The 24,440-nt window shown below is 48.6% G+C and overlaps 1 protein-coding gene across 1 annotated transcript in view; it reads right to left on the bottom strand.

Moving 5' to 3' along the window:
* Positions 1-1,789: 1,789 nt before the first annotated feature.
* LOC137315777 (zinc finger protein 850-like) overlaps positions 1,790-24,440 on the bottom strand; it is a 114,136-nt gene continuing 91,485 nt past the window's right edge. Inside the window, exons 3-4 of the mRNA XM_067980266.1 lie at positions 3,195-3,874; positions 1,790-1,902 (exon numbers count right to left, since the gene is read on the bottom strand). Of these exons, the coding sequence (XP_067836367.1) occupies positions 1,790-1,902; positions 3,195-3,874 (793 nt within the window). The remainder of the gene's footprint in view (positions 1,903-3,194; positions 3,875-24,440) is intronic.

The following is a 24,440-nucleotide window of genomic DNA, read 5'->3' as shown; positions in this document are numbered from 1 at the left end:
CGACACACTACAAAAAGACACACATTAGACACACAAACTACACATAGTACACACACACGACACACAGACACAAATTACACACTCAAACTACACACAAACAACACACATTCGACACACAGAAGGAAATTACAAGCAAGCTACACACAGATACAACCAACTGAAGACAATTTACACACGCAGGCAGAAATTTTCCGACTGCACCCTCTGCACTGTATAAAGAGATTCTAAACTTGGGACTGTACACGGGGATTCTAACCCTGGGACTGTACATGGGGATTCTAACCCTGGGAGTGTAGATGGGGATTCTAACCCTGGGATTGTACACGGGGATTCTAACCCTGGGAGTGTAGATGGGGATTCTAACCCTGGGAGTGCAGATGGGGATTCTAACCCTGGGAGTGCAGATGGGGATTCTAACCCTGGGAGTGTAGATGGGGATTCTAACCCTGGGAGTGCAGATGGGGATTCTAACCCTGGGAGTGCAGATGGGGATTCTAACCCTGGGACTGTCGATGGGGATTCTAACCCTGGGAGTGTAGATGGGGATTCTAACCCTGGGAGTGTAGATGGGGATTCTAACCCTGGGAGTGTAGATGGGGATTCTAACCCTGGGAGTGCAGATGGGGATTCTAACCCTGGGAGTGCAGATGGGGATTCTAACCCTGGGACTGTCGATGGGGTTTCTAACACTGGGAGTGCAGATGGGGATTCTAACCCTGGGAGTGTCGATGGGGATTCTAACCCTGGGAGTGTAGATGGGGATTCTAACCCTCGGGACTTTTAAATGGAAGTCAACCCTGGGGTTGTTACTTCAGAAATCTCTGGGAATCAGACTCACCCCAGCGCGTGTCAGCAGCTTGAGGGGAGGAGCTAAGAGAACGGTGAGAAACCCCTGTGTGCAGCGTGAGAACACATTAAATGAGTCAATGATTTTGTCTCCTGGTGACTGGAACCAGGTTGGGAACAGAGACCCTGAAACCCCGCCAACTGCCACAGGTAAGGAGGTGCACTGTAACTTTAAGTATAAATATACACAGAAAGTGGAGTCACTGTCCCTTTAAATATTTGCACCACTCCAACAGGTAAGAAGTGGCACTGTACCTTTAACAATATTCACGCACAGAAAGGAGTTAAATGATGCAGGGAGGAAGGTCGTGTGGAGCATTATCACCAGCTTCGACCAGTTGGGTCGAATGGCCTGTTTCTCTGCTGTAATCTCGAAGTAATTCTATGTCAAAGAAGGGAACCACTGTCCCTTTAAAGATCCGCCTCAGCCCCACGGTTGAGGAGAAGCACTGTGCGTTTCACTACCACAAAAACACAACCTGGAGTCGAAGAGAGCACTTTAACTGCCAACGGCAGAGACAGTGCGCTCACTGTCCCTTCAAGAATGGCGACAGTCTCCTGTTGCTGACGTTTAATGGCGGCCCAGCGAGCCTGGCGCGGGGCGGAGACCGCTCCATGTGGCGGCCGAGCCCCGGGCTCCAATGTTCCGATCAAGTTCCATTTATTTTCGCTGATCCCCCCGTTTCCCCCCACCGGCCCCCGCCGATCACAGCAAATGGCAACAAAATGGTTTCAATGGTGGTCCGAGTTACCCAGAGTGCAGCGCGAGTGCGAATACGCCCTATTCCCAAATACAGGAGACCAGCGCGCAGGCGCGAGAGTGACTTCTGTCCGGAGCCGCGGGTCCGAAGCAGGTAAAAGACGCGGGGGGCTGGAGATCAATAAACCGGGCAAGCCCACGCCGCAGGGTTTATAAAGATAGAGCGCGGCTGCAGAGGCGTGTTCACCCGGATTGAAGCCGTGAGCCTTCATCCCCGATAACAGGCGCGGGTCTCCGACCGCCATTTTTGTAGAGGAAGGTCAGGACGTTTGTCAGCAGAACTGCGCAGGCGCAGCCTTCATGTTTCAGGAACAAACAGTGGGCGGGGCTTCAGGGTCCCCGTGACGAGAAACAAAGAGTGGGCGGGGCTTCAGGGTCCCAGTGACCGGGAACAAAGAGTGGGCGGGGCTTCAGGGTCCCCGTGACGAGGAACAAAGAGTGGGCGGGGCTTCAGGATCCCAGTGACGGTGAACAAAGAGTGGGCGGGGCTTCAGGGTCCCAGTGACCAGGGACAAAGAGTGGGCGGGGCTTCTGGGTCCCAGTGACGGTGAACGAAGAGTGGGCGGGGCTTCAGGGTCCCAGTGACTGTGAACAAAGAGTGGGCGGGGCTTCTGGGTCCCAGTGACGGTGAACGAAGAGTGGGCGGGGCTTCAGGGTCCCAGTGACCGGGAACAAAGAGTGGGCGGGGCTTCAGTGTCCCAGTGACTGTGAACAAAGAGTGGGCGGGGCTTCAGGGTCCCAGTGACCGGGAACAAAGAGTGGGCGGGGCTTCAGGGTCCCTGTGACGGTGAACAAAGAGTGGGCGGGGCTTCAGGGTCCCAGTGCCTCATTTATTTTATTCTCACTCTGCTCACAGGGGGTTTCTCACCACGACTGAAGGTGCCGACTTCCACTGGGGTCACAGATCCATAGGCTGCGGTCAAGCTCCAAGACCAGTTAAGTGGCAACTCTTCACCCGTCAGTCGGGGCAGTGAGTGGCAGCAGGATATTTGACTGCAGAAGCATCACACATTGGTTGGGAGGGGATCACACTCACCTGTTACAGCCCTCACCCCTACAGTGGAGTAATTAACAGACTGGGTTTAGTGTTTATTGATCCCGAGCCTGTTACCGATACCTTCCCTGGATACTGAGGTTAGGAGAAGGAATCTGGGAGGTATGGGGAGCTGGGACTTGTCCATGAGAGTAACTGAAGGTATGAGAACTGAAATAATCCAGAGTTAGAAAGGAGAAAGATCCAAAAATGGAACAGTGGGTAACAGGACGTCAAATAGTCTCCTCGTACGTTGGAGAACTCAAGGACTTGACACACTGTGTGTTTGAAGCAAAGCTGATTTATTTCACATGTATTAAATATTAAATTGCAGCGTGTTACCGATCCCTTCCCTGGATACCACGGCTACATGTCATTAACATCAGCAGAAACAATCCCCAACTGCAAAAATGAACATGGTTCAGTCCTGGATGTGATTAACAGCGGCAATAACAGCAGAATCCAACCCCTGCAGTCACTTGTGGACTCGCTGGTGTGACAGGAGGTGGGATGACTGAGTGAATCCCATCCCACACATGGAGCAGGTGAACGGCCTCTCCCCAGTGTGAAGTCGCTGGTGTCTCAGCAGGTGGGATGACTGAGTGAATCCCTTCCCACATGCGGAGCAGGTGAACGGCCTCTCCCCAGTGTGAGTACGTTGGTGTTTCAGCAGATGCTTAGTGCTTTTAAAGCTCTTCTCACAGTCAGAACATTTAAAGGGTCTCTTATTGGTGTGAACAAGTTGGTGTTCACTGAGGCTGGCTGAAAAACTGAATTTGCTTCCACACACGGAGCAGGTGAACGGCCTCTCCCCAGCATGAACTCGCTGGTGTCTCAACAGGTTGGAAGCCTGAGTGAATCCCTTCCCACACACAGAGCAGAGGTACGGCTTCTCTGCAGTGTGAACTCGCTGGTGTGTCAGTAGGTGGCAAGACTGAGCGAATCGCATCTCACACACGGAGCAGGTGAACGGTCTCTCCCCAGTGTGAACTCGCTGGTGTGTCAACAGATCCTTTGTGTTTTTAAAGCTCTTCTCACAGTCAGAACATTTAATCAGTCTCTTATCAATGTGAACAAATTTGTGTTCAATGAGTTGGGATGATTTAGTGAATCCCTTCCCACACACGGAGCAGATGAACGGCCTCTCCCCAGTGTGACTGCGTCGATGAGTTTCGAGCTGGGACGGGCAATTGAATCCCTTCCCACAGTCCCCACATTTCCACGGCCTCTCCCCTCTGTGAATGGTGCTTTTTCCTTCCATACTCAAAGGCCGATGATATGCAGGTCCTGATGAATCGAGAGTCTCTCTCAGATCTTGAAGTGATGTTTGATTTGAGTTTCTGGTCTGTTAATCCTCCCCTTCTTGTGCCCTGTAAAAGGAGTTTACAAAAGTCATCACTGTAAATACAGGATAGAAATTCAGAACAGACAATTCCAGTTTCAATGGAACATTCTTTCATCTCTTGTTCCCCCAAAGCTGTAAATCCCCGTCCCACACACTCTGCCTCCTCCCTCTGCTGAAATACAAACCCATCGCACCATTTCCAAATTCCATACTCCATATCCAGTTTTCTCACTCCCACTACTCCGGCTGAGTTCAGTTCGACACTCACAGGTTCCCCTCTCTCTACTCCCCTGAATTTTGTAAACAATTTTACAACACCAAGTTATAGTCCAGCAATTTTATTTTAAATTCACAAGCTTTCGGAGATTTTCTCCTTCCTCAGGCAAATGTTTCAAGATCTCCTTGAAGCCTACGCATTTATACATATTGAACAATAATACATGGTGTTTACAGACTGCCCCTGCAACTGCCCGTTGCCAAGGCAATCACCGTGTTCAGACAGAGAGGTGTTACCTGCAGAACCTCCGAATACACATTCAACAAAAAAACAAACAGGGAAAAAAAACAGAGAAAAAAAAACACAGAGAGAGGCAGAAACATCCGGAAGGCAGAGAGAGCCAGCAAATGACCCATTATATTAAAAACAGATAACATTTGTTCGCTGGTGGGGTAACGTGTAGCGTGACATGAACCCAAGATCCCGGTTGAGGCCGTCCTCATGGGTGCGGAACTTGGCTATCAATTTCTGCTCGACAATTTTGCGTTGTCGTGTGTCTCGAAGGCCGCCTTGGAGTACGCTTACCCGAAGGTCGGTGGATGAATGTCCATGACTGCTGAAGTGTTCCCCGACTGGGAGGGAACCCTCCTGTTTGGCGATTGTTGCGCGGTGTCCGTTCATCCGTTGTCGCAGCGTCTGCATGGTCTCGCCAATGTACCATGCTCTGGGGCATCCTTTCCTGCAACGTATGAGGTAGACAACGTTGGCTGAGTCACAGGAGTATGAACCATGCACCTGGTGGGTGGTGTCATCTCGTGTGATGGTGGTATCTGTGTCGATGATCTGGCATGTCTTGCAGAGGTTACCGTGGCAGGGTTGTGTGGCGTCGTGGACGCTGTTCTCTTGAAAGCTAGGTAGTTTGCTGCGAACGATGGTCTGTTTGAGGTTGGGTGGCTGTTTAAAGGCGAGTAGTGGAGGTGTGGGGATGGCCATAGCGAGGTGTTTGTCCTCATTGATGACATGTTGAAGGCTGCGGAGAACATGGCGTAGTTTCTCCGCTCCGGGGAAGTACTGGACGACAAAGGGTACTCTGTTGGTTGCGTCCCGTGTTAGTCTCCTGAGGAGGTCTATGCGATTTTTTGCTGTGGCCCGTCGGAACTGTCGATCGATGAGTCGAGCGTCATATCCCGTTCTTACTAGGGCGTCTTTCAGCGTCTGTAGGTGTCCATCGCGTTCCTCCTCGTCTGAGCAGACCCTGTGTATTCGCAGGGCCTGTCCATAGGGGATGGCCTCTTTGACGTGGTTCGGGTGGAAGCTGGAAAAGTGGAGCATCGTGAGGTTGTCCGTGGGCTTGCGGCAGAGTGAGGTGCTGAGGTGCCCGTCTTTGATGGAGATTCGTGTGTCCAAGAAAGAAACTGATTCTGAGGAGTAGTCCATGGTGAGCTTGATGGTGGGATGGAACTTGTTGATGTTATCGTGTAGTCTCTTTAGTGATTCCTTGCCGTGGGTCCATAGAAAGAAAATGTCGTCGATGTATCTGGTGTATAGTGTTGGTTGGAGGTCTTGTGCAGTGAAGAAGTCCTGCTCGAACTTGTGCATGAAAATGTTGGCGTATTGGGGTGCGAATTTGGTCCCCATGGCTGTTCCGTGTGTTTGGGTAAAGAACTTGTTATCGAAGGTGAAGACATTGTGATCCAGGATGAAGCGGATGAGTTGTAGGATGGCTTCCGGAGATTGGCTGTTGTTGGTGTTGAGTATTGATGCTGTCGCAGCGATGCCGTCATCGTGGGGGATACTGGTGTATAGTGCCGAGACGTCCATCGTGGTGAGAAGTGTTCCTGGTTCAACTGGTCCGTGGGTACTGAGTTTTTGTAGGAAGTCTGTAGTGTCACGACAGAAGCTGGGGGTTCCCTGTACGATGGGTTTCAGGATGCCCTCGATGTATCCAGAGAGGTTCTCACACAGGGTTCCGTTGCCTGATACGATGGGACGTCCGGGTGTGTTGGCTTTGTGTATCTTTGGGAGGCAGTAGAAGTCTCCCACGCGGGGATTACGTGGGATGAGAATGCGTAGGATGCTTTGAAGGTCTGGATCGAAGGTCTTGATCAGTTTGTTGAGCTGGTGGGTGTGTTCTTTGGTCGGATCTGCGGGTAACCGTCTGTAGTGTTCCTGGTTGTCCAGTTGTCGGTATGCTTCTTTGCAATAGTCTGTTCTGTTCTGTATGACTATGGCTCCTCCTTTGTCCGCTGGTTTGATGACGATGTTGCGGTTGGTCTTGAGAGCGTTGATGGCGTTGCGTTGTGCTCGGGTGACATTCTGGACTGTCTTCTGAGTGCGGCTGATGAATCTGGCATTGACGCATTTCCTGACAGCTTGAGCATACATGTCCAGCTGAGGGCAGCGACCCTCCGGAGGAGTCCAGTTTGACTCTTTCCTCTTCGGTTGCTGTACCGCGGATCCCTCTGTCTGCTGTTCCGGATCGTCGATTGTCTCATTGGGTTCGCTGCTGAAATCTTGGGGTTTGTGGTAGAATTCCCGGAGCCTCATTCTCCTGATGAATTCCTCTGTGTCCGCCGCGAGACTAGTGGGGTCCATTACTCCCCTGAAGGTGCTGACTCTGACTGGGTTCAGTTCTACACTCACTGGTTCCCCTCTCTCTCCTCCCCTGAAGGTGCTAACTCTGACTGGGTTCAGTTCGACACTCACAGGTTCCCCTCTCTCTCCTGCCCTGAAGGTGCTGACTCTGACTGGGTTCAGTTCTACACTCACTGGTTCCTCTCTCTCTCCTCCCCTGAAAGTGCTGACTCTGACTGGGTTCAGTTCTCAAATGACTGGTTTCTCCTCCTGAAGAGATGAGGTCAGTAACGTTCTGAGAATTGATGATCTTCAGTGGTGGGGACATGGTCGAGGGGGAAGTAGCAGGAGTTGTCTCTCTTTAAGGAAAGGGTTAATCAGATTGGCAACAGAGCTTTGCAAACTGCCTTGAAGTGAACTGATGAAAAGCGCTGATATAATATTGCTGATGATTTGTCTTTATATTTTTGTTATGTTGATTTTTAGCCTGCGTGTTAGTTCTCTAACACCCCCTGACTCGTCTCCATTTCTCTTCGTTTATAGACGATCCCTGACGCATGATTTCTCCTTCATTTACGGAAGCTGCCTGCTCCAACATGATTTCTCCATTATTTGAAGACGCTCCCTGACTCATCATGATTTCTCCTTCCATACAAATGCTCCTTGACACATTGTTATTTTTCTTTCATTTACAGACGCTGCCTGATGCATCATGATTTCACCTTCAATTGCAGACACTCCCAGATCAACACCATTTCTCCTTTATTTACAGACACTCCCTGACTCCATCACTTTTTCTCCTTCATTTGCAGACGCTCCTTCTCGGTCACCGTTTCTCATCGTTCACAGACGCTCCCTGACAGTCCTGCAGTTTGGCGCATGCGCGGGGCCCACGGGCCGCTTGCTGCGTTTCCGCTTGAACCGACGGGTCAGTAACGGGGGGAAAGGGGGGAGAATAGTGGAGGTGGGATAATGGAGGGGGGGTAATGGAGGGGGGGTAATGGAGGGGGGGTAATGGAGGGGGGGTAATGGAGGGGGGGTAATGCCGCCTGTTTTCTCTCGGGTCCTGGGCCCTACACTCGGTGTTTCTGGGCCCTGCGATCCCCGCCCTTTATTAACCCGCTCTCACCAGCTCTTCACCCTCCGCCACTCCCTCAGTCGCCGTCCGCCCGCCGCGCATGCTCAGCTCACACTGCCCGGGTGATTGACGGGAGCTCCAGGCCAATAGGAAGAGCGGGGGCGGGGCTGGAGGACCGAGCGGGTACGGGTCCTCCAACCAATGGGAGTGAGTGAGGGGCGGGACTTGCGGCACCGAGTGGGCGGGGCTGAGCCCGGATCTCCCTCATTGGCTGAAACTCTGCAACATTTTTAAACCTGATTGAAATCAAACTCCAGGAGAAATCTGGACCTTTCTGTTGTGGCTTCAAACAAATGGATCAATTCAGGACAGAGAGGGGGGAGTAATGGGTGAATAACACAGTGTAGTTAATAAATAAAAATAAAAAGAACACAATGTCGTGAGTGCAAACAGGTGGGAAAACATTCATCAGGCTTTTTGAAGGGACAGTAACATGCATCAGGCTTTTTAAAAAGACGGTAACATTCATCAGGCTTTTTAAAGGGACAGTGACAGTCAACTGGCTTTTTAAAAGCACGGTAATGTTTCTCCGGCTTTTTAAAAGGGGCAGTAACGTTCATCCGGCTTTTTAAAGAGACAGTACGCTGAATCCAAAACGCATCTGTAAACCAGAATGAAAGAGACAGGATCATCCCCCTTATCCTTCTCTATTCCAATGATCTTCCCTCCATCATAAGGTCAGAAGTGGGGATGTTCGCTGATGATTGCACAGTGTTCAGTTCCATTCGCAACCCCTCAGATAAATGAAGCAATCCGAGCCCGCATGCAGCAAGACCTGGGCAATATCCAGGTTTGGGTTGATAAGGGGCAAGTAATATTCGCGCCAGACATGTGCCAGACAATGACAATCTCGAACAAGAGAGAGTCTAACCACCTCCCCTTCACATTCAACGGCATTACCATCGCCGAATCCCCCACCATCAACATCCTGGGGGAAACTATTGACCAGAAACTTAACTGGACCAGCCACATAAATACTAACCACCAGCCCGAACCACTAACCCCAATCCTCAATCCTGACCATCAGCCCGAACCACTAACCCCAATCCTCAATCCTGACCATCAGCCAGAATCACTGACCCCAATCCTCAATCCTGACCACAAGTTAGAGTGATGGAGCACGGAGTAGCAGCTATCGACGGAGTCTGGTTTCGATAGAGTCTATAATTTGGAATTTTTTGAGTGAGGGGATTCAGTGCAGTAAGGGGTGAGGTGCATTTGATTAGTCAGCGGAGAGGGGCGTACCGAGAGCGGAGAGGAGCGGACCGAGAGCGGAGAGGAGCGGACCGAGACGGGAGAGGAGCGGACCGAGAGCGGAGATGAGCGGACCGAGAGGGGAGGGGAACGTACCGACAGCGGAGAGGAGCGGTCCGAGGGTGGAGAGTAGCGGACCGAGAGCGAAGGGAGCAGACCGAGAGCAGAGAGGGGCGGACAGAGAGCAGAGAGGAGCGTGTCGAGCGCAGAGAGGAGCGTGCCGAGAGGGGAGAGGAGCAGACCGAGAGCGGACCGAGAGGGGAGAGGAGCGGACCGAGAGCGGAGAGGAGCGGACCCAGAGCGGAGAGGAGTGGACCGAGAGCGGAGAGGAGCGGACCGATAGCGGGGAGGAGCGGACCGAGAGCAGGGAGGAGCGGATCGAGAGCCGAGAGGAGCGGACCGATAGCGGAGAGGAGCAGACCGAGAGCGGAGAGAAGCGGATCGAGTGCGGAGAGGAGCGGACCGAGAGCGGAGAGGGCGGACCGAGAGCGGAGAGGAGAGCGGAGCGGAGCGGACCGAGAGCGGGTCACAGCAACAACAAAACCAAACTGTAGTGTGATGTCCCAGGTAAGACAGTTCGGTGGTTGGTGGTGAGTATCTCTTCTGTTTTCTTCATTCGTAGGACTGTGGGCTCAGGAACTTACAGCATAAAACTGCATTTTAAAAAAATAAACTTAATTTAATAAATTAAACAAGGCCAGTACTTGGTTCAACCTAAAAATAATTTGATGGGCGTTGTAGTAATCAATTAAATAAATAAAATGTTATGACAGGGCAGGAGATATGTTGCAGCTGCAATATGTTGGAGCTACTGGACAGTTTTGTCCAGGGCGACTACATCTGCGGTAAGTATCTGCAGCTCGAGGATCTTCGGCTCCGAGTTGAGGAGCTGCAGTCCGACCTGCAGACATTGCGATGCATCAGGGAGGGAGAACGTTACCTGGACACTTTGATCCAGGAGGCAGTCACGCCCCTTAGTCTCAATACTGTAGAATTGGCACGTGGTCAGGGACAGGAGGGTGTGACTGCGAGTGAGGCGGGTACGGGGATCCAGGAGGGAGCATTGCAGGAGCCTCAGCCTCTGCGCTTGTCCAATAGATACGAGGTTCTTGAAGGACGAGTGCAGGGACTGGAGGGAGGATGAGCAAACTGTCCACGGCACCGTGGTTCAGGGGGCAATTCAAGTGAAGGAGTAAAATGGAATGTGGTTGTAATCGGCGACAGTATAGTTAGAGCGATAGACACAGTTCTCTGCAGCCAAGAGCGAGAGTCCCGAAGGCTGTGTTGCCTACCCGGTGCCAGGGTGAAGGACATCTCCTCAGGGCTGGAGAGAAACTTGGAGTGGGAGGGGGCGGATCAAGTTGTCGTGGTCCACGTAGTTACCAACGACATAGGTAGGACTAAGAAAGAGGTTCTGCTGAGGGAGTTTGAGCAGCGAGGGACCAAATTAAAAATCAGAACCATAGAGGTGATAATCTCCGGTTTATGACCTGAGCCACGAGCAAATTGGCACAGGGTAAATCAGATCAGAGAGATGAATGCGTGGCTCAATGATTGATGTGGGAGAAGTGGGTTTCGATTCATGGGGCACTGTCACCAGTACTGGGGAAAGAGGGAGCTGTTCTGTTGGGATGGTCTTCACCTGAACCATGCTGGGACCAGTGTTCTGGCAAACCGAATAATTAGGGCGGTTGAAGGGATTCGCAAAATTTCACATGTTCCCCCCACCCCGAAGATTTATTGGAGTTATTAAAGAAACCCTGGTGTGACTGTTTTAAAAAATCCAAGGTCTCTCAAAATGGCTGCAGTCAGACACATTGCCGAGGACCGGCAGATTTGAAATTGCATTCTCAACAACTCAGCAGGCTTCGTGTTTCAGACAGGTTTGTTTAAACAATGCAGCTGCATTCTAGCCCTGAGGCAAGCTATCAACATGGCCGGCCAACACATCAAAATTCGAGCAGGAAGTGATTGCAGGACAAAAGGTGAACCATCAAGGTACATTCGGAACAATGGTAAAGCAGTTATGGAACTCAGAAATACAGGAATTGGCCATTAATGTAAATGGGCCAGAGATGGGGTCCTTTGTCTTACGTTTCGTGCTTAAATCAAACAATGAAGGAAGCTGATGAGGTATGAAAAAAAACCTGTTACCAAGAGGGTATAACTGGGGCTGCCCAGTATCTCTCTCTTTCTCTTTCTCTTCGCCTCCTGGCTCGGGGTCCTGCTGTCTGCTAGCAACTAAGAAGGAAGGCCATTCAGTGAACCTCGCAATTACATGTCGACGGCAACAGCAGGGCATCAGAGGCCAGGCCTTTTCATCTGTTTTCACCGGTGAGCATTAATTTTCTGGCCGCCACAAGACAACCTAGCATAAGTGTAAGGGTAGGGGTTAAAGGGGATATTGCTAAACTTGTGATTTTAGAATTTTCCCTCGATGTGTCCGTTTGTTCCAACCCGTTAAGCGTAAAACTGTATTACATCCATAGCGATTTCTTTTTATCTTCTGTATTATACTGTTTACTTTGTAGTTTTAGTTTTCTTATTAATAAACATTGGTTTTCCTTGTACCAATCCACTGGTCTGTTTGTCTGTCTTTGTTACCACTCGATAAGTCCTCAGCTCAGAATCAGGAAGGGGTAAGCGATTCGCAACCGCACTGCGGGCAGGGCAGCTCAGGAAAACATAACTGGCTGACCTATTATAAGCCCGAGAAACAGTAAAAAAGAAACCCCTTGCAGAAATGGCGAGTCAGGCAGGAGCTGAGATGAAAGTGTGTAACAAGGCAGACAGTGGTGCGGAGGAGGAATCCGCAATGGAGATAAGGTTGTCTGCCTATGTGTGCGGCAAGGTAAATATCGCGAAAAAGTGGATGGGCGATATGTTAAAGGCCGAGCGTCCCATAGATGCAGCCATCCAGTGGACAGCAAGTAAACAGTATAAGAAAGGTATTGAGAAGGCGGTCTGGCTCTTGTGTTTTCAAAAGCAGGTCTTAGTTCTGGACCGTGCTGTAGCAGCGCGAGCAGCCAAGATTAAACAGTTGACCCTAGAGCTGCAGGAAAAGACAGCAGCCGAAGAGCAAGGGGTAGCAGCGCTCCAGGCAATTAGCCAAGAAAGGGCGCAGATGGCAAGGGACCACCAGGCAAAGGTAGAGCGCCTGGAATACCAGATCGCTGAGCTCAAAAGTAGCACTAGGGGTAGAATGGAACACCTGGAATACCAGGTCAGAGAGGCGAGAGGCAGTGAGGTTAGTTTAATGGATAAGATCCACAGCCTCACGCAAGAATTAAAAGAGCAGGAGGAGAAAGTAGGCGAAGGTAAATGCAGCATATAAGCTGGCCTGCGCCCAGAGGTTTGAAGAGGCAGATCATGGCCCCTGCAGGCAAGAAATAGAACGTTTGGGCATGGCCATAGCGAGGGCGAAGGGCATGGTATGCCTCCTTAGCCCGAAGGCGGGCCAGTCGGATTTTACCGGCAACCCAAGCAGGAAAGTCCCACAGGCAGCTTCCAGAACGACACTGGTTAGGGAACCAGAGGCGTCACGGCCACAACCCAGAGCCCCGAGTTTTCAGGAGGTCTGGCAGCAAGGGGGGGTGGAGGATGAAGCATTAGGGGAGACCCAGCAATTCCTGGTAGATAGACCAGGACCGGGACCAGTGTACCCCCTCCGACAATGGAGGTACGGCCCGCCCGCCGATGGCGAGGACCTAGGGGCCATCCAGAACCAGTTTGTAGTGCCGCATGGCACCCCACAGCTCAGGGCCATGGTTAGCCATATCCCTAAGCTTACAGTGAGGGGAGACCCCTCTCTACACTTCCGTGAGATAGAGCAGGCAGCGTGCGTTAATGACTGCGATGAAGCAGAACAAGCAAAAATGCTGCTGTTTTCTCTGGGGGGTGACCTCCTCCAAACCTTATCAGATGAGTGCAAAAGGGGGCAGAAAGATTACGAGGAGTTAAGGGATGAGATATTGGAGGCCATGGGACTAAATGATGGGAGTCCGTTCGCCCGGGTGGGAAAAACGGTACAGCTCCCTGGGGAGTCCCCACAGGCTTTCGCAGACAGGCTGTGGCCAGTCTACCGGAGCGCATGCCCGGGAATGCCAGGGCGGACACTCCTGAACAGAGATCAATTAGCCCACTGGCTCCGCTGTCTCATGACAAACTGCCTGCCCCAAATTCGAACACGAGCTGCGGCTTGGTTTGACCCCCGTAGCCCCCAGACCACCGAGGAAACGGTGATCCGCCAGCTCACGATTGCATTTAAAAATATCAGGGGTATCGAGACGCCCCAACACAAGGGGAAAGTCCACGAGGTTAAATCAGGGGCCCAGCATAAAAGGGAATGGCACCAGGCTAAATTAAACTGCTATGGGTGCGGGAAGAACGGCCACGGGCGCAAAGATTGTAAAAACCCCTGGAAGGATACCAAGGGAAAGAATCCCACCTCCCCAACCCAAAAGGCAGCGACGGGGGAGGCAGAGACAGGAATTGCCCCCGCTGCCATGGAGTCATTTTTTGAGGCCATGCGATCTTTTATGGCCAGCCAGGGAAGAATAGCAGCCACTACCGGTGTGGTAGCTCCCTCAGCCTCCCCTGACGATGCCCCGCTATGACTAGAGAAGAAAGCGCAGATCGGCCAGCAGGAGGTGAAATTCCTGGGCCTGACCGACCGCGCAGGGGAACGAGCCATAGACAAGGCTAGGAGGGAAGGGGTCCAAGAGCTACCAGTCCCCAGTACTGTGGAGGTGAAAAAGCAGGCAGCTGGGATCCAACCCGAGGTTAGAAATCCCCAGCTCCCAGCAGCTCCCAGCTCACAGGCAGCACCTGCAGGTGCAGTCGCTTGCATCAGGGGAGGAGTCACCCAGACCCCTCTCCAAACCACTCCCCCTCTCTTCTGGGACTCAGGTGGGGAGGAGGAGGAGCCAGAGGCAGGTAGCCCTGCCCCCGACCCAGGTTTTGAACCTGGAGAGGAAGACTCTCAGCCACCGGCAGCAGGCAGCGAGTGGTTGCCTGTCCCCAGCTCAGACTTGGGAAGGGAAGAGCCACAGGGGAAAAGTGCCCAGCCAGCGAGGGCTGCGACCCACAGCAAGGGTCCGCTCACCAGGGTAGCCCCACCAACAGCACTTCCTAGGAGTTCCCCTCGGACACCCCAGCCTAGGAAGACATGGTCGCCGGCTCCCCAGTTTAAAAGGGCTACCTCCCGCGTTAAAGTTAAGTCGAAAGACAAAGCTCCTCAGCCAGCAGTCGCGGGCTGTGAGGGACCGGAAGTAAAGGTCAGTACAGCCACGCCGCAGGAAGCAGCCTGCAGCATTCCTGACAGAATTTGAGCTGGCCGCTCGGAGACAGGCGGCTGATGTATATAACTTTAGCAGTTAAGTTTTAGTTTTAAGTTAAGATGTATAGGTTTATTATAAGGTGTGGAACCGTAATGTAATTTTAAGATGGAACCGTTCCAGTATTGTCTTCGTGAGCCGAGGTCGAGGGACCCGCTCACACTTCACCCGAGCCAGGCAGCCTCTATGGGGCCCGGCCAGATGTTAAATTTTATCAGTTTGATTTTTCAGATGGTGACAGAACCAGACTATACACCCACGAGCTTTGGGACGGGATTGGGAGACAAAGAAGGGGTGTTTTTAACGATGTCTTGACTGGTTTTAACACCGGGTCTTCTGTCATCAATAGCTTAGATGACATCGAGCTGCAGACCCAGATTAATGGTTTAAAAAATGCAATTAAAGACAGGGTGGAGAACATTGGTGTCATTCAGGGGGGTGCACACGTTCGTTTCACAGTGGTCCCACCCTACGTCATAAAGTGGGAGCACGCTATGACGGGTACGAACCTCTCGGGGTGCCAGAGCCGGGGATCACACATAATCCTGTGTCCCCAGCACTTGAACGCCTATTCAAAACCGCAGTGCGGGTTCAGAGCTGCTGACGCGAAGCCTATAAACTGCACCATGGAAGCCATGGCACAAGGCCATGTTCCCCCACAGGTGGCGTATATAGGAGGTGGGACATATTGCATCACCACAGCAGCGTCTCACTACCAGCATGGTCAGCACAGCTGGTGTGTGGTGAGTGACAGCAGTTTCCGCTTTAAACCCGAGGCAGAAGTTCAAGTGGCACAGATACGAATTGTCCCCATCCCTGAACCATCCACTGTTCACCACACTGTGAAAGAGAATTTCACCAACCTCCAAAAGTATGTAGCCCACTTTGGCTATCAGATCCCCCCTCTCCCAGAACACCTCGTTAAATTATTAAAAGCAGTAGGGGTGTCCCAAAAACACTTTTACACGCTGGAACAGAAGACTGTCCAGGTAGGGGCCGATATTCTGAGTATTACGACCCCACCCTGGTGGGACATCTTTGAGAATATAGAGGTCCCCTCCTGGATTCGCCTGGCATCACACGTGCTAGTAATCTGTCAGCTCGGGATCGTCCTCTACCTGGTTTGCGTCCAGTGTAGAAATAGGGGTCTCGAGGTAGTAGTTAGAACACAAAGGGTATGGAAGGACCAGTATGCTCGGGTAGACGAAACACCCGTGTGAGTTCGGGGACGCATCCCTTGCGAGTGATGGCAGCCTGTTTCATTATTTTAATAAAGATGGTCCCTTCCGTTTGTTGTTTTCAATAAAGTAAGTTTTCGTTTTGATGTTGTTTTGATTAAAGATTGTTCATTGTTGTGTTGTATAGTATGCGAAATACTGTTTCATCCCAAGTGGTGCAGGGGTATTTGGACCCCTCCGTGCTGGGATTGTTGTAATTCAACCTTGTTTTCTATCCGAATGCCTGCCATACACTGGGGTTCTCTCCAAGTAAGGGAATGTATGTGTCGAGGGATTAGGGATAGGTAAATAAAGGGGAAGGTTGTGTGCGACGGTCAGAAATCTTTGCTCACCTTGCATGGACACTTCAAGCAAGTTTAAGTATCCAAAGGGGGGAGTGAAGGGATTCGCAAAATTTCACATGTTCCCCCCACCCCGAAGATTTATTGGAGTTATTAAAGAAACCCTGGTGTGACTGTTTTAAAAAATCCAAGGTCTCTCAAAATGGCTGCAGTCAGACACATGGCCGAGGACCGGCAGATTTGAAATTGCATTCTCAACAACTCGGCAGGCTTCGTGTTTCAGACAGGTTTCTTTAAACAATGCAGCTGCATTCTAGCCCTGAGGCAAGCTATCAACATGGCCGGCCAACACATCAAAATTCGAGCAGGAAGTGATTGCAGGACAAAAGGTGAACCATCAAGGTACATTCGGAACAATGGTAAAGCAGTTAGCGAACAGATCGATACAGGAATTGGCCATTAATGTAAATGGGCCAGAGATTCTTACGTTTCGTGCTTAAATCAAACAATGAAGGAAGCTGATGAGGTATGAAAAAAAACCTGTTTCCAAGAGGGTATAACTGGGACTGCCCAGTATCTCTCTCTTTCTCTTTCTCTTCGCCTCCTGGCTCGGGGTCCCGCTGTCTGCTAGCAACTAAGAAGGAAGGCCATTCAGTAAACCTCGCAATCACATGTCGACGGCAACAGCAGGGCATCAGAGGCCAGGCCTTTTCATCTGTTTTCACCGGTGAGCATTAATTTTCTGGCCGCCACAAGACAACCTAGCAGAAGTATAAGGGTGGGGGTTAAAGGGGATATTGCTAAACTTGTGATTTTAGAATTTTCCCTCGATGTGTCGGTTTGTTCCAACCCGTTAAGCGTAAAACTGTATTACATCCATAGCGATTTATTTTTATCTTCTGTATTATACTGTTTACTTTGTAGTTTTAGTTTTCTTATTAATAAACATTGGTTTTCCTTGTACCAATCCACTGGTCTGTTTGTCTGTCGTTGTTACCACTCGATAAGTCCTCAGCTCAGAATCAGGAAGGGGTAAGCGATTCGCAACCGCACTGCGGGCAGGGCAGCTCAGGAAAACATAACTGGCTGACCTATTATAAGCCCGAGAAACAGTAAAAAAGAAACCCCTTACATGGTAGAGAAGGCTTTAAGCTAAATAGACGGGCGGAGGACGCAGGTGGGGCGAAGTTTAGAATGATTAAGAGAAAAGACAAGGAAGTATTACAGGAAAGTGATGGGGGTAATGATAAACAGAGTGTTTCAGGAAGGGACAGAGCGTACAAACATAAGAGTGCAGCAGCAAATGGGACCGGGGTAGGAAAGAATGGTAAAAAGACAAAATTAAAGGTTCTTTATCTGAATGCGAGCAGCATTCGTAATCAGATAGATGAATTGACGACACAAATAGAAACAAATGGGCATGATCTCGTGGCCGTTACAGTGACGTGGTTGCAAGGTGACCAAGTTTGGGAGCTCAATATTCAGGGTTATTTAACATTTCGGAAGGATCGGAAAAAAGATAAAGGTGGTGGGGTAGCTCTGTTAATAAAGGATGAAATTGGTATAATAGTGAGAAATGATCTTGGCTCAGAAGATCAAGATGTCGAATCAATTTGGGTGGAGGTAAGAAATAGCAAGGGAAAGAAATCACTGGTGGGAGTAATATATGGGGCCCTAACAGTAGCTACAATGTAGGGCAAAATATAAATCAGAAAAGAAGGGGGGCTTGTAAAAAAAGGTAATGCAATAATCATGAGCGATTTTAACATTCACTTAGATTGGACAAAACATATTGGAAAAAAAATAGCCCTGAGGAGGAGCTCGTAGAGTGTATTATGGACTGTTTCTTAGATCAAAACGTCGAGGAACCAACCAGGGAACAGGCCATTTTGGATCTGGTAATGGGTAACAAAACAGGATTAATTAATGATCTGAAAGTGAAGGAACCCTTGGGAAGCAGCGATCATAACATGACAGAATTTCACATCCAGTTTGAGAGCGAGGATCTTGGGTCTGAAACTACTGGATTAAACTTAAATAAGGGCAATTACAAAGGAATGAGGGCGGAACTGACTGAAGTCGACTGGGTGAACAGATTAGATGGTATGATGGTGCATAAGCAGTGGCAAACATTTAAAAAGATATTTTATAACTCGCAACAACATGTCCCTGTGCGAGGAAAGACTCCACAAAAAGGATGAACCAACCATGGCTAACTAAGGAAGTAAAGGTTGGTATCAGGTTAAAAGAAAAAGCATACAACATGGCAAAGATTACTGGTAAGCATAAAGACTGGGAAAGATTTAAAAACCAGCAAAGGATGACGAAAATAATAATACAGAGGGAGAAAATAAATGATGAGAATAAACGAGCAAGAAATATAAAAACTGACAGTGAAAGCTTCTGCAAGTAAAAAAAAGGAAGAGGGCAGCGAAAGTAAACATTGGTTCCTTAGAGGATGAGACTGGGAGAATAATAATGGAAAACAAGGAAATGGCACAGAAATTGAACATTTATTTTGTATCCGTCTTCACAGTAGAAGACACTAATAACCGACCAATAATAATAGAAAATCAAGGGGCAAAGGGGAGGGAGGAACCTCAAACAATCACGATCACTGGACAAAAAGTGCGAGGTAAACTAATGGGTCTAAAGGCTGACAAGTCCCCTGGACCTGATGGCTTTCATCCGAGTGTCTGAAAGGAAGTGGATACAGAGATCGTGGATGAATTGTTTGTAATCTTCCAGAATTCACGAGATTCTGGAAAGGTCCCAGCGGATTTGAAAACCGCAAACGTAACACCCCTATTCAAGAAGGGAGTGAGACAGAAAGCAGGTAACTACAGACCAGTTAGCCTAACATCTGTTTTTGGGAAAATGCTAGAATCCATTATTAAGGAAGTAGTAGCAGGACATTTGGAGAATCATAATACAATCAAGGAGAGTCAACACGGTCTTATGAAGGGGAAGTCATGTGTGACAAATTTATTGGAGTTCTTTGAGGAAGTAACGGGCAGAGTAGATAAAGGGGAACCAATGGATGCAGTATATTTGGATTTCCAAAAAGCATTAGATAAGGTGCCACAAAAAAGGTTACTGCACAAGATAAGAGCTCATGGTGTTGGTGGTAATATACTGGCATGGATAGAAGATTGGCGAATTAACAGAAAACAAAGTGTCGGGATAAAAGGGTCATTTTCAAAATGGCAATCTGTAACTAGTGGGGTGCCGCAGGGATCAGTGCTGGGGCCTCAACTATTTACAATATCTATCAATGACTTGGATGCAGGAACAGAGTGTCTTGTGTCCAAATTTGCTGATGATACAAAGATAGGTGGAAAAGCAAGTTGGGATGAGGACACAACGTGTCAGCCAATGGATATTGACGGGTGAAGTGAATGGGCAAAAATTAGGCAGATGGAATATAAGGTGGGAAAATGTGAATTCATCCACTTTGGGAGGAAAAATAAAAAAAGCAAAAGATTATTTGAATGGAGAAATACTACAAATTGCTGCATACAGAGGGATCTGGGTGTCCTCGTACATTAAACACAATAAGACAACATGCAGGTGCAGCAGGTAATCCGGAAGGCAAATGGAATATTGGCCTTTATTTCTAGGGGGATGGAGTATAAAAGCAGGGAAGTCATTCGACAACCTCACAGGGTGCTGGAGAGACCAGACCTGGAGCACAGCGTACAGTTCTGGTGCCCTTATTTAAGGAAGGACATACCTGCATTTGAGGCAGTTCAGAGAAGTTTCACTAGGTTGATTCCGGGCATGTAAGGGTTGCCTTTTGAGGAAAGATTGAACAGGTTGAATCCACACTCATTGAAGATTGGAAGAATGAGAGGAGATCTTATTGGAACAGACAAGATTCTGAGGGACTCGATAGGGTAGATGCTGAGAGGATGTTACCCCTCATGGGGGAATCTAAAACTGGGGGGCATCGTCCCAGAATAAGGGTTCGCCCGTTTAAGATGGAAATGAGGAGGAATTTCTTCTCCCAGAGGGTCTTGAATCTTTGGAATTCTTTACGCCAAAAAGCTGTGGAGGCTGAGTCATTGAATACATTCAAGGCTGAGTTAGACAATTTTTTGATCAGCAAGGGAGTCAAAGGATATGGGGAAAGGGCGGGAAAGTGGAGTTAAGGGAAAAATCCGATCACCATGATCTCATTGAATGGCGGAGCAGGCTCGAGGGGCCGAATGGCCTACTCCTGCTCCTGTCTCATATGATCTTATCATCACTTTATGTCCTGCACATCACCACTTAATACCCTGTCCATCAACAATTTCTCCCCTGTACATCATCACTTTATACCCGGTACATCATCACTTTATACCCGGTACATCACCACTTTGTACACTGTACATCACCACATTATACCGGATACATCACCACTTTATACCCTGTACATCACCACTTTATACCCTGTACATCACCACTTTATACCGGATACATCACCACTTTATATCGGATACATCACCACTTTATACCCTGTACATCACCAATTTCTCCCCTGTACATGACCACTTTATACCCTGTGCATCACCACTTTCTCCCCTGTACATCACCACTTTATACCCGGTACATCACCAATTTCTCCCCTCTACATGACCAATTTATACCCTGTCCATCACCAATTTCTCCCCAGCACATCACCACTTTATATCCTGCACATCACCACTTTACACTCTGAAGATCAGCACTTTATACCCTGTTCATCACCGCATTATAACCTGTACATCACCACTTTATACCCTGCACATCATCACTTTATACCCTGTACATCACCACTTTACACCGTGTCCATCACCACTTTCTCCCCTGTACATCACCACTTTATACCCTGTCCATCTCCACTTGATACCCTGTCCATCACCACTTAATACCCTGTACATCACCACTTTATACCCTGTACATCACTACTTTATACCTGTACATCACCACTCTATGCCCTGTACATCACCACTTTATACCCTGTACATCACCACTTTATACCCTGTACATCACCACTTTATACCCTCTACATCACCACTTTATACACTGTACATCACCATATTATACCCTGTACATCATCACTTTATACCCTGTACATCACCACTTTATACCCTGTTCATCACCACTTTATACCCTGTGCATCATCACTTTATACCCTGTACATCACCACTTTATACCCTGTTCATCACCACTTTATACCCTGTGCATCATCACTTTATACCGTGTCCATCACCACTTTATACCCTGTACATCACCACTTTCTCCCCTACACAGCACCACTTTATACTCTGTACATCACCACTTTATAGCCTGTATACCACCACTTTATACCCTGTACATCAGCACTTTATAACCTGTACATCACCACTTTATACCGTGAACATCACCACTTTATACCCTCTACATCACCACTTTATACCCTGTACATAACCACTTTATACCCTGTACATCACCACTTTATACCGTGAACATCACCACTTTATACCCTCTACATCACCAATTTCTCCCCTGTACATCACCACTTTATACCCGGTACATCACCACTTTATACCCTGTGCATCACCACTTTATACCCTGTACATCACCACTTTATACCCTGTACATCACCACTTTATACCCTGTACTTCACCACTTTATACCGTGTACATCACCACTTTATACTCTGTATATCACCACTTCATACCCTGTACATCATCACTTTATACCCTGTACATCACCACTTTATACCCTGTACATCAACACTTTATACCCTGTACATCACCACGTTATACCCTGTACATCACCAATTTATACCCTGTACATCATCACTTTATACCGTGTACATCACCACTTTATACTCTGTATATCACCACTTTACACCCTGTACATCACCACTTTATACCCTGTACATCACCACTTTATACCCTGTACATCACCACTTTATACCGTGTCCATCACCACTTTCTCCCCTGTACATCACCACTTTATACCCTGTACATCTCCACTTGATACCCTGTCCATCACCACTTAATACCCTGTACATCACCACTTTCTACCCTGTACATCACTACTTTATACCCTGTACATCACCACTCTATGCCCTGTACATCACCACTTTATACCCTGTACATCACGACATTATACTCTGTACATCACCACTTTATACCCTGTACATCACCACCTTATACCCTGTGCATCACCATTTTATACCCTGTACATCACCACTTTATTCCCTGTATATCAACGCTTTGTTCAAATAGTTTTCAATTCAGTAGAGATAAAGCAGGAAATCATAAAATCATTCGTCTGTCATCAATTGTGGGGGAGTTGGTGGAATCTGTTATTAGGCACAGAGTGACTGAGCATCTGGAAAAATTGGAGCTGATCAGAGAGAGCAGCATGGATTTGTAAAGGTTAAGTCATGTCGAATGAACCCGTCGTTAAATTTTTTGAGGAGGTCATTAATGTGGTCGGCAATGGCGTGTCTATGGATGTTACTTATATGGACTTTCAGAAGACGTTCGATAAGGTTCCACATCAGAGTCTGTTAATAAAATCGAGAATGCATGGAATTGGAGGCAATCTATTGGCTTGGACAGGGAATTGGTTCGGAGTTAGGAGACAGGGAGTAGGTTGAATGAGTCTGTACTCCAATCAGCAGGATGTGACTAGTGGTGTCCCCAGTGAACTGGACTGGGACCGCAGCTTTTCACTGTATTTATAAATGACTTGGATGAAGGAATACAGAGCCGTATATCTTAGTTTACTGACGACATCAAGTTCGGTAGCACAATAAATATTGTCGATGGGAGCAGATAGTTGCGAAGGGACATTGATAGATTAAGTGAATGGGAAAAACTGTGACAGATGGAGTTCAAAGGGGGAAAGTTTGAGGTCATCCGGTTTGGTCCGAAGACAGATCGATCAGGGTATGTTCCAAATGGCGAAAATCTGGGAACTGTGGAAGTGCCGCGAGATTTAGGGGTCCAAGTACAGAAATCATTAAAAGCTGATGGACAGGTACAAAAACTAATTGAAAAGACGAATGGAACGTTGGGCCTGATCACAAAAGGCTGGAATACAAAAGGGTGGAAGTTATGTTCCAGTTGTACAGACCTCTGGTCAGACCCCAGCTGGAATGATGCGTTCAGTTCTGGGCACCACATCTCAGGAATGATTTTTGGCCTCGGAGGGGGTGCAGCGCAGATTCACCAGATTGTTATCGGGGCTAAAACGGTTAAATGATGAGGACAGGTTGCATAGACGAGGCTTGTATTCCCTTGAATATAGAAGATTAAGGGGTGATCTAATTGATGTTTAAGATGATTAAAGGATTTGATCGGGTAGATGGAGAGAAACTATTTCTTCTGGTGGGCTAGTCCATGACAAGGGAGCATAATCTTAAAATGAGAGGTTCAGGGGTGATGTCAGGAAGCATTTCTTCACACAAAGGGAGTGGAAATCTGGAACCCTCTCCCCCAAAAGCTGTTGATGCCGGGGGTCAATAGAAAATTACAAAACTGAGATTGATAGATTTTTGTTGGGCGAGGGTATTCAGGGTTACAAAACCAAGGGGGTAAATTGAGTTAAGGTACAGATCGGCCATGATCTAATTGAATGGAGGAATAGGCTCGAGGGGCTGATTGGCCGACTCCTGTTCCTCTGTTCCTAAAAAGAAGTGAAATGGTTATTAAAAGATGATTCTCTGGTCCTCACACCATGGGCTGCATGTGTGCCTCGCCCCGCCCGCTTTGGTTAAACACATGAAACAAGATCCTGGCGGACGGGAGCTTCATACAACCACCCCAGGCCGCACCAGAGGACTGAGCGGGGCTAAAAACCAGCAGGAATCAAGCTGGACTGAACTCCGCGGACTTCCCCACATCTACCGTTCCTGTTAGTCACTGAATCAGGGCGGTGAAAGATGAAAACCGGCCTCACTGTCTTTGTATCACAGAGATAAGAGGATTGGGCAGAACACCAGACCAACACCTTGTGATGATGGAAAGTCTTCTCATTATTTAATAAATTTAACAATTCCAGTCAAGGGATATTTCACCACATTCTTCAACTCCTCTCTGAATTTAGTCTGGGTCACGGCATAAATACACGTGTTGGTGCAGCAACTCAGGAGCTGGAGCATAAATCCCAGTTCTTGTACAAATTCAGGTAGATACACAGGAATAAAGCGTAACAGATACACTCGGTTCCATACAAAATACAACAGAAACACCGCCCATAACAGGATAAAATTCCCCGATATAACAAACAGTAAAATGATGGATTTCCTTCTCTTCTCCATCTCTGGGTCACTGGGACTCTCCCCACTGCTGTGGGCCCGGAGTCTCCTGCGGACTCTGCTCGACACTAAAATGTGTCTGACGGTTAAAGCATTGAGCAGCAGAATCAGAACAAATGGAACAAATGGGTTTACAA

Source organism: Heptranchias perlo, unplaced genomic scaffold (genome assembly GCF_035084215.1).
Source record: "Heptranchias perlo isolate sHepPer1 unplaced genomic scaffold, sHepPer1.hap1 HAP1_SCAFFOLD_56, whole genome shotgun sequence".
Classification (NCBI taxonomy): domain Eukaryota; kingdom Metazoa; phylum Chordata; class Chondrichthyes; order Hexanchiformes; family Hexanchidae; genus Heptranchias; species Heptranchias perlo.
The sequence above is the reverse complement of the archived record's forward strand: the minus strand, read 5'-3'. Positions and strand labels throughout refer to the sequence as shown.